General features: G+C 39.6%; 1 protein-coding gene across 1 annotated transcript in view; it reads left to right on the top strand.

Annotated features, from left to right (window-relative positions):
* Window positions 1-10,758, top strand: part of LOC102199689 (glutamate receptor ionotropic, kainate 4-like) — a 306,415-nt gene that overhangs the window by 252,101 nt on the left and 43,556 nt on the right. The window contains exons 7-8 of the mRNA XM_013910444.1: window positions 973-1,151; window positions 6,367-6,420. Coding sequence (XP_013765898.1) covers window positions 973-1,151; window positions 6,367-6,420 — 233 coding nt within the window. The remainder of the gene's footprint in view (window positions 1-972; window positions 1,152-6,366; window positions 6,421-10,758) is intronic.

The following is a 10,758-nucleotide window of genomic DNA, read 5'->3' as shown; positions in this document are numbered from 1 at the left end:
TTGAAATAAAGTACAAACAGAGGTCCTAATGTAGGATAATATATTACTGCTTATTTCATAAGAATAACATTTTTACAACTGGAAAACTCAAAGTATAAAACAGCAAGATTTTAGATTGAAAGAGCTTCCTACTATCCATGCAAACACCCGGGAATGGTAATGCTTTTCTGGAGAACTGGAGGCTCAATAGATGGTGATTTCATACCTGATGATCCCTGATCTGGAACCTGATTAGGGATCTGCTCTTGAGCAGGTTACGTTACCAGCATAACTTACCATGATGAGAGTTTTGTTTTTGTAGTACAGAAAACCCAGGGCCAGTCTGACATTACCTGGATATGAGAAAATACTGCTTCATAGTACAGGTCTCGGGCAGCTTGCAGTCATGCATCATGCAACAGCTAAAGCTTGGCCCAAACTGGGTCATGAAGGAGAATTATTTTGAGCGCAGCAGCAAATCTACAACAGAATGGGTGAAAGTGAAAAGAATCAAGGTGTTACAGTGACCCAGTCAAAGTCCTAACCTCAGCCCCACTGACATGCTGTGGCAGGCTTGCATAAAGACTAACCTCGTTTAAGGAAAAAATTCTCCACAACCATGAGCGAGACTGATAAAGTCACACAGAAAGTGTCTCCTTCAAATTATTGATGGTAAAGGTGGTTCTACAAACTACTGAATCAGGGAGTGTACTCAAGTTTTCACAGGACTCTGCAGTCCTGTGAAAACTTTTTTTTTCACACGACTGTATAAGGACACTGAATATTTAGGCTCGTGCTGCATTGCAGGATCAAACTTTCTAAATGTTGTTGACTTTCCTTAACTTTTTGGCTATATATCCTAATTTTAAAAATGCATTTAAAGTACCATTTCCTTGGGAGATTCTTTCCTTCAATATGAGTAATTCTCTGTCTCTCATGTTTTTCTTTTCTTCCTTTCTTTCTTTCTTTTTTCCATGTGTGTCTTACCGGCAGGCTTATTAAACCTGGAGCAGCTCCTCAGGCAGTTCCTCATCTCCAAGGAGACTCTGTCTGTGCGCATGCTTGATGACAGCCAGGACCCGACCCCACTCCTAAAGGAGATTCGAGATGACAAGACTCCCACCATAATAGTCGATGCCAATGCCACAATGTCACATATCATTTTGGAGCGGGTTAGTATGGGACACACGATAGCCGTGATCTGTATGCACTGATAACGCTTCTCTTTATTCCGTGCCTGCGGTCTGGGATTAATACCACTCCACATTCATATAAATCTCAAAAAGTGAAAGCGAGGGAAGAACGCCGGTGGCAACAATTGTTCAAGGATAACTGTTCAACTTTCTCCAGTATTTGGAGACAGTTGGAAAAGTTTTAAGTCGTTTAGTGTTGAATTGCAAGATGGATGATAAGAATTTGTGTTTAAGTGGGCACAGGTTTTCAAAGACAGAGTTATGCTCAAAATCTAAGCCTAAATTAAAAAGGAAATGAACGCAAGCGATATTGCCAAACAAGCACGTCCTTTCAAATTACTGCACATGTAGGAGTGCATAAAATCCAGTCGTATTCCAATGACTGAGTGTCGAGAAGTAAGATTTCACCAAATGTTTTGCAGGTTAGTTTAAGAACAGACTCATAAGACAAAGGCCTTTTCTCCACTTTTGTACCTTTCATTCATTTTATTTAAAGTGTTTTTTCTTTAAGACAGTGTATCACATGAAGTGAATTTATTATCTACTGGTTCCTCCTCTTTTACATAAACAGAGAAAAAACGACTGACAACACCAGTGAGTGCAGTTTCTGTCAGAAGCATATCAGTGTGACCTTTGCGTGGTTTCTTTGCTAATGGCACATACCAGTAATTAATGCTGTGGAACATTAATATGACCTTAGACACGTTTACTTTAATGTGCAGTGCTGTGAAAAAGTATTTTCCCCCTTTCTGATTTCTTTTCTTTCTTTTTTCTTTTTTGCATATTTGTCACAATTAGATGTTTCAGATGTTTTCAAATATTTTGCTTTTACATTTTGCAAAGATAAGCTGAGTAAATGCAAAATCCTGTTTCTTAATGATGATTTCATTTATTAAGGCAGTCTGTCCAAACCTACATGGCCTTGTGTAAAAATGATTTGCTCCCTTGACCTAATATTTAGAATTAGGAATTTAGAACTGCAGTCGAGCATTTGTAATAAGTGGCGATGACTCTTTGACATCACTGTGGAGGAATTTTGACTGGCCTGTGTAACCATCTCAATCTAATTTAAGTCTGGATTTTGACTAGGCCACTCCAAAATGTTATTTAATTTTGTTTTATTTTATTTTATTTTAGCCATTCAAGTGGCATTTAGCTTCACAAACCCCTTCAGGCTTTCCTGGTGCAGAGCAGAATTCATGGTTCCATCAATTACAGCAATAATTGACCAACACATTACCTCCACCCTGTTTGAGTGTTGGTGTGATGTTCTTTTTATGGCATGCTGTTAGTGTTAAGCCAGATGTAACAGGACCTTCCAAAAATGTTCAGCTTTTGTCTCATCAGTCCAGGATATCCACCAGATGGTGGATCCCCAAAACAAGCCTTTGTGTTCTGTTGAGTCAGCAGTTTCCCCGTGGAGCTCTGCTACGGATGCTGTTTTCACGCTTCTTATTGTTGAATCCCAAATTCGAATCTAATCTAAATGCATTTGGAGTCATTTTGGTAGACCAGGCCTCCCCTGAAAGTTTTCTCCATTTGTGGATAATGGATCTTGCTGGGGTTCTCTGGAGTCCCAGATCCATAGAAATGGCATTGTTGCCCTGTTCCAGACTGACAGACGTCAGTGACATTGTTTTGTGAATCGCATGTGTTGATTTTTTGAGAACTTTTAGCCTACTTCCTGTTCTCAGACAGCTTCTATTAAAGTGATTTCTTGATTTAGGAAGGGTAGTGGTAACCAGGGCTTGGTCGTGGCCAGTGAAAGTCAAATCAACTAAAAATGTGGTTAATCACCGTTAATTCATGTCTGGGGAGGGCAATTACTTTTTCAACCTGGGCCTGGTTGGTTTGGTTATTTTTATCCCTTAATAAAAAAAAATCATAATTTAAAAACTGCATTTTGTATTTAATCTTGTAATTTTTGTCTAATTAGTTATATTTTGGCAAATATCGCAAAAGAAAGAAAAATCTGTTTTTACAGCAATGTAATACTACTGATACAGCTCCTGCTGTTTGGACATTTATGCTGTAAAAAGTAATAATGGGATCGGTGCAGGTTGGAGCTGAAGAAGCGAGGGTGTGTGGCAGCAGCATATGGTCTCTTAGTAATTAATACACACCTCATTATTTCTTGAAGACAATAGATGGATAGCTAGAGTGGAGGTGACAATGAGTGGGGGCAGAAGAGGGTTGGGAGAGGGATGGAGAAGAAGATGATTCTCTTGTTTTTTCATTATATTAATTGTTCCCTCTTATTCATATATATATATATATACACACACACACACACCCCCACACACACACACACACACATATATATCACAGTAGTTTTCAGTCTAAGTAAAGTTTTCAGGTTGTCTTTCAGTGGTCATCTAGTCACCATAGCAACCACAGAGCAGCAGGAGTCCACACTGGACTGTCTCTTTCTCTCTGTGTGTTCTCCATCTGTCTCTTCAGTTTGAATATGGAGTTGGTCTTTCTTCTCACCACTCTCTGTTCTCTCTGTGTTTTCTCTGCACCCAAATGCAGTGAAGAGGATTTCACTTTATTTCTTCACACCACCCTCGCCATGTGGTCTTGTTCATCCATCTCCTTGGCTCTCGCATAGCCCGTCTTCTTTCTGCGTCACGCTGTCTGTCTCTGCCTGTCAAAAGACAGTCCTGTGGCAGGGTGGTAGAAAGTTGGCAATCAAACCTCATGTGAAGTGTGCGGTTGCCAAACATATCAAAGCTCTGCACTGGAATATTCACGAGTCTCAGATAATCATGAGAGCGCCAAGCTTGTCTAAAGGGACAGGAATGGCCTATGTCATGCAAGACATTGCCCCTTATTAGTTTGTTTACATCTTACTTCAAACCGTCTTCCGGCAAAGGTCTCACTCTCTGAGGTTTTAGCATTCAGGTGGGTTTAGGTCAGCATTTTGTGTTTAATCTCATTTATTCAGGCCTCCCAATTCTGTGCACAGCTGTTTATTACAAGACTTTGTCCAGTATATATGGTGCAGTGCAAACTGTGCACTCTGACCAAAAGCTGTGGTTGAACAACCACAAGATCAAAAGTAAAAGAAAAACCCAAAACAAAACGCAAGAAGTCTTATTTCAAAAGTAGCAAAAGAGACCGAAGGGATTTTTCATCAGCCATTAGCTATGGCGGTGTTGTACATCCTGAATAAAGTGTGGGTAGCAAACAAAGCGTTCTGGGTCATAATGTCATTTTCTGTTTGGTGCTATTAAAGGCAGAGGTCACCCACAGAAAAGAGGCAGTGGCTTGAAATATTCAGTTTTTTTTATGTATTTTCTGCAAAGAGAGAACATTTCAGCCGCCTTGTACCATTAGCTACCCTTACCTGCCGTGTAACCCCAGGGCAGACCTTAACAAACAACCCCCCTGAAGCATGTAATTTACTGTGCATAGAGAAGCTCAGGGTACTTTTAGATTAATAGCGTGCTTAAGTTTGCAAAAGTACAAGCTGTACAAAAACATCTTGAGCAGTCATTTGGAGTTTAATAATAAAAAGGCTGTAATAATTAGCACCTTTCATGTTTTTAGTATTTTACTATTTACTGTAGTTTGAACACCTGATACTCACACTCAGCACACAATAAGATTTTGTTTGGCTCACAGGTAAATATCTGTTATTAAAGTCTTTCTGATGATGCACACTTAGAATAATTTCATTGTGGAAACTATATGGATATTATTCTCATTTTCATTCATTTCAAACATCTGTTTCATCATAAGATAAAAGAGATAACTGATAACAAGTTTGATTTAATGTGACTTGTTCCTCTAAGAGAATCCAAACCATGAGAACATGATGCCCCCCCACAGCACAACAGAGACATCTGGTCTCCTCACTGTGGGACTTTTGAAAAACATTTTTTTTGTCAACCACTTGATATTTACAGGTTTATGGGTTTTAATTGGTTTTAATGATAATGTGCGTTGTGGCACTAGACAGTGGAGATTATTGTGGACTTCAGGAAGCACACAGCTCCACTCCCCCCCATCATCCTGACTGACACCCCCATCACCTCTGTGGACTCATTCCGCTTCCTGGGTACCACCATCACCCAGGACCTGAAGTGGGAGCCCACCATCACCTCCGTCATTAAGAAAGCCCAGCAGAGGATGTACTTCCTGAGGCAGCTGAAGAAATTCAACCTGCCAACACGGACGATGATGCAATTCTACACTGCAATCATCGAGTCCATCCTTACCTCCTCCATCACCGTGTGGTATGCTGGAGCCACTATCAGGGACAAACAGAGACTGCAGCGTGTTGCAGACTCCCATCTCCGCAGGACCTGTACACCTCCAGGACACTGGGTCGTGCAGCTCGGATCTCAGCTGACCCTTCTCACCCTGGACACAGTCTGTTTGAGGCAGGAGGCTCCGGTCCATTCGCACCAGAACCTCTCGCCATAAGAACAGTTTCTTCCCCTCTGCTGTTGGACACATGAACAATAACCGTATGACTGTCCCCACCACTAACACATGACCCTACGCTGTGTTCACTGCATCATTCCATGTTTGGCACTGATCACCACCTGCACTCATGTATATATCATGTATATATTTATCTATCTACTTAGCACTTTTAATTCTTATTCTTATTTTTATTTTCATGTCTATTTAAGCTTAATTTATAATACTATGTTTGCACTGAAGCACCGCAGCAATTTCCTAATGTTGTAAACCCGCTCAACATTTGGCAATAAAACCCTTTCTGATTCTGATTCTAAAATCTGTTCCTTCATGATTTTCTTTTATGATAGCTTTAATGAAATGAAACCATGAGAAGTTCACCCTGTCCTTCACAACTGCTCCTCACTCTGACTTGATTTAATCAAATTGTAAGACAGAGTGTCGAACGGCATACTAATGCTCCTCAGAAATTAACTGCTCTATTGAGAACCTTTGTCAGATAAGAATATGCCCGGTGTTATCGAGATGTGCAGTTGATCTGTCTGCTCACACCAGAGTTCAAGTTACACTGCATCACTGACCTCTCTACCCTGTTTTATCACTATCCCTGCTTTTTGCTTTGTTTTCCCACCTCTTTGTGTTTCTTTGACCTCAAACTTAATATCATTTTGTTCAATAACCAATCCTATGTGCCTTGCACTTTTCTTACATTCTCTTTAATCTTTCATCTGTCGCCCTTCCTGTCTTTTTTTTTTCTCTGCAGGCATCAGAGCTGGGAATGCTGTCAGTCTACTACACTTACATCTTCACCTCTCTGGTAAGAAGACGGAAAATGGCGTGGGCGTAACATGTTGATTTCGAGCGCTGTATTAAAATAGTACTTTAATTGATGCTCCTGCCTTGAATGAGTGATTGAGTGGATAGAGCTCTGACAGAGAAATTGTAGAGCCTCGTTTAATCAGGGCTTTACAGGCAGTTTTTTTCTGCTCGTTTAATGTGACTGCAAATTGGAGACCAAGTACAGTTGCTATTCTGGCCTCACTCACTGGGTGAAGTGCACTTCTGGACCAAACAAATAAATATTACTAATTATTATAAGTCATACTGCTGCAACTGCTGGTGTTGTTTGTGCTGCCATTTGTCTTGTAATTATAATTGTAGAAAGCCAGACGGGACCTGTTGAACGAATGAGGAAGTCATCATCATTAGAGTCTTTCTTTGCTTTTTCTGATCAGTCTGGCTGTGACTCATCCATCCTTCCCTCCATTTGGCATTTTCGGGGGGCAAAATGTGGGGTCTCTCTCTCGACAAGTCATCGGTCTATCACATGGGTTGTCTTGCTGCTTTTAAAGCTGGACTTACCTTTTTCCACATGGATTTAATCCCATTGCATTACATACTGTGAAGTGCACAGTTGCTTACTTTGATTATTGTGTTACTTCATTACTAGGTGTTGTATACTGTTTACAGCCACACTGCCTTTAAAAGAGGTGACAGCAGCAAACAGAGAAAGAGCTGAGGAGGCAGCTAAAGTAAAGGCTTCCTCACAAAGATGCTTTCGAAGCAGTAACAGGCTAACAGCTGAATCATTATCACTGAAATGTCTAAGAGGCATTTCTTGAATATTTAATGTCCACTGGGCATGCTTAAAAACAAGCTTTTGCATGTTTTGTTACATGTGCTAAAAATGAAAAGGAAGTAATGGCGTTTGGTCACATAAAGGTTAAGGGATCCGTGAAAGTTATAGGACGATCGTAACGAAAGCGGCTTGGAGAAAATTTGATGCTACAGTAAACTTAGAAGATAGCTGCTCCCTAATAGAAATTAATGAGGTTCAAAACACTTTGCTCTAATAGTGCTGTAGAGATTATTCATATCAAGCTGATTTATGACTCATTAGGAGTGGGCTGCTGCCATCTTCATGTTTTCCTCCACAGTCTTTGACATAGTCACTTCTCTTATTGTAACTCTCCTTTCTCTTCTCTCTTTGTTCAGCCTGCTTGTTTTTCTCTTGCCTCCACACCTCAATAAGATCATTGTCATCTGATTCTTCCTTTGTTGCGATCCACTTGCAGACTAGCAGGTCTGCTGCAGAGTGGAACAAAGCACAGATTCATGGCAGATACAAGATGATGACCACAACCACCCTCTTACTACCATTACCACCATTTTCTTTATAAAAAAGAAAAGAAAAGAAGAAGAAGCAGCTATTGCTTAGTGACAGCATTGTTAATAGTTTCAGCATCATTAAAATGGTCAGCATCGTGCCCCTGGTGTCATAAAACGGGGCGTGTGGAAAACAGAGAGTGCAGGACTCAGCAGACACAACATAACTTAAAATCATTGCTTTTATCGTGCAGGCAAAAGAGTAACAGAAGCAGAATAGTAACTAACTAACTAACCAGAGTACCATAAACTATACACACCACGATGGAGGATGTGACACAATACAGAGAGAGGAGATTGGGGTAGAGTGGAAACGCCTGGGAACGCATCTGAATAGAATCTACCTGAAATGACACAGGAACCAGAACTGACACTTGACAAATGCAAGATGGGACTATCAAAATAAAACACTAAGTAACACCCAGGCTAAGACATGTGAATTTGACAAGATAGAGAACACAGACGGCCATGTAGACAGAATGCAGACAGACCAAAAAAGACGCAGGACATCACTGGGGAGACCAAAGGTAAACAAACAATGAAACGAGACTAGGACAGACTGGAAATGAAAGCAGAACTAAAAATAAAACAAGAAAAAGTAACACTAGAAAATAAAATACTCAAGAATTAGAACATAAACGATCTTGTGCCTTTAATGAAATAAATAACAAGTCCAGAAAAAATCTCGAAATAGTGGGTTAAGGACCCAGGACCATGATACCTGTCAGGCTGAGATGTGATGCTGAAGCTGTAAGTGGAGAAAATAGAAGGACGTTTGTGTCCTTAGATGTTGTAATAAGTGATTCATCCTATTTATTGTGCTCTTAATGGCCGTGCCGATTGCGCATTGTGTTCGTCACACACACATACACACACAAATAAAAACAACACAAAAGAGGACGAGAACAACTTCCATTATGTTCCATCGCACTTCATTTCGTTGTGCCTGTTTTCCAATCTCACTGTGATAGTACATTTCTAAAATAGCAATAATACGCTCAATGCTTGTGTTTTTTTTTTCATGTACTTTTTGAAGTATGCTGCCATTTCACAAAGCCGACCTGTGGGGACGTGGAAATGAAAATGTTTATTTACACATCACGGTCAAAGTCGTTTCCATTTAAGTCCAACAGTATTAATTATTTATGTTTATAGTCTCAGATCACAGCAGCAGTAGCTGGCTTGATTTATTTAATTTTTTTTAAATACTATGAACTCAGGTTGATGAAGACACCAACAGCTTTTTCATTCTGCCTTCTCATTTTAAATAGTTTTGTCACCAGCATGTTTTATCACACATATCTAGTCTGCAATAAATAATAAAATATTGGGTTAATAGTCTGCTACTAAAAATTATAAGGAAAAGACCCAAAACATCTCTGTAGCTTACACACACTGACCTGCAAGATAAGTTGGATAGGTGCATAATTGTTCATATTATTATTATTATATTCATTCATCCACTTCATTAGGTACACCTTTCTACTACCCAGTCTCACCCCATTTGTCCTTTAAAGTGCATTAATTCTTTAGGGGTAGATGCAGCAAGGTGCTGGAATTCACTCAGTGCAGGTGTACCTAACAAAGTGGCTGGTGAGTAAATTTTCATATATTTCAATATGAGACTTATAAAAGAATAGACTGAGAAAATAGGTCTTTTTTCACTGATGTTTGAGGAAAGGTGCATCAGTGTTATCCATCTTAATTCCTGGCTTGTTTCACTCTGGATTCTTTAAGTCTGCAGAATCTGCCGAACACATCCTTGATCCTTTCGTGGCGATCACAATGTCGGCAAGGCCTTGTGGTTTCTGTGAGTTTCCCCTCACTGTCAGCTAAGTAAATACATTAAGTCCACATTGACGAAGCAAGAATGTGACTGGTTTCACCAGGAAGAACGTCTCGAAAAAGTCTCACAGCAATAAAATCGCTACTTTAACAACTTTCTGGTTAAATTCACAGTAAAACATAATGCAGAGAAGTGTATCCAGGCAAGCATGTAATTGACACTGTATTTCAGATCCTTTGATTGTATTCCAAAAGACGGTCATATGATCATTTGGCTAGATTGTCCATCCCTAGTTGGCACATGAAACCCCAAAGGGAGCTGTAGATGATAAGTGCTTTTCATTTATAACTTGTTTAATTTATTAAAAGTGAAATAACTTCTAAATATGTATTTTGGTGATAGCTCTTGAACCACAGGCACATGTGAAGCAAGACAGATGATAAAGATAAGAGTAGAGTCAGTAATATCTGGTATGTATGTACAGGTGGTATGTTCATGTTCATGGGTGTGAGAATGCACAGCGTATATGTGTGTACTCTCCTAATTATCTAAAAATAATATCCAAACATCATCTGTACCACTTTTTGTTAACCCTCAGCCGTAAAAAGCTGATGGGGTATTTCTAAATTGAGATCATTTGTGCGTCTACTTAAAATCTCAAATGTTCTGAAATCTCAGTGATCTCGACCTCAAGGTTATGAGGTCAAGAGCAGGTCAGGTTTTTTGAAAAACCAGTAAATGAAATGACTCAAGAAGGAAGTCAGCTAGGACTTGAACAGTCATACAATAGGTGCATTTACTAAAAAGCTTGGACAAGTTTCAATCCCAGTGGCCTTGACCTCGAGGTCAGAGGTCAACTTGTGATGATTACATTCATTTTTAATCAAACATAAGCTGAGGGCAGTTTTTACTGACTGCATGTGTTTGATATGCTGCACTGGCAGCTTTATGTTTTTGAACTCTTCATCCATAAAAACATTCACTCAAGCCTCAAAGACCAAGGTCACAAATCATATTTTTGGCGATAACTCAAGAACTTAATTATGACAATATTACACACAGATGTAAAATATGATAAAACGATGAAACAATGACATTTTATCTCCAAACGTTGAAAAGTCAACAACTGAGGCCTGATAATACTGACAGAGGCATACAACCATGAGTGAATTAGCAACAGCTTTTTTATGGCGATGGCCTTAG

This window comes from Pundamilia nyererei, unplaced genomic scaffold, assembly GCF_000239375.1.
Source record: "Pundamilia nyererei isolate P.nyererei 1_Seehausen unplaced genomic scaffold, PunNye1.0 scaffold00003, whole genome shotgun sequence".
Lineage (NCBI taxonomy): Eukaryota > Metazoa > Chordata > Actinopteri > Cichliformes > Cichlidae > Pundamilia > Pundamilia nyererei.
Note: the sequence above shows the minus strand (reverse complement) of the source record. Positions and strands in the feature narration are given on the sequence as shown.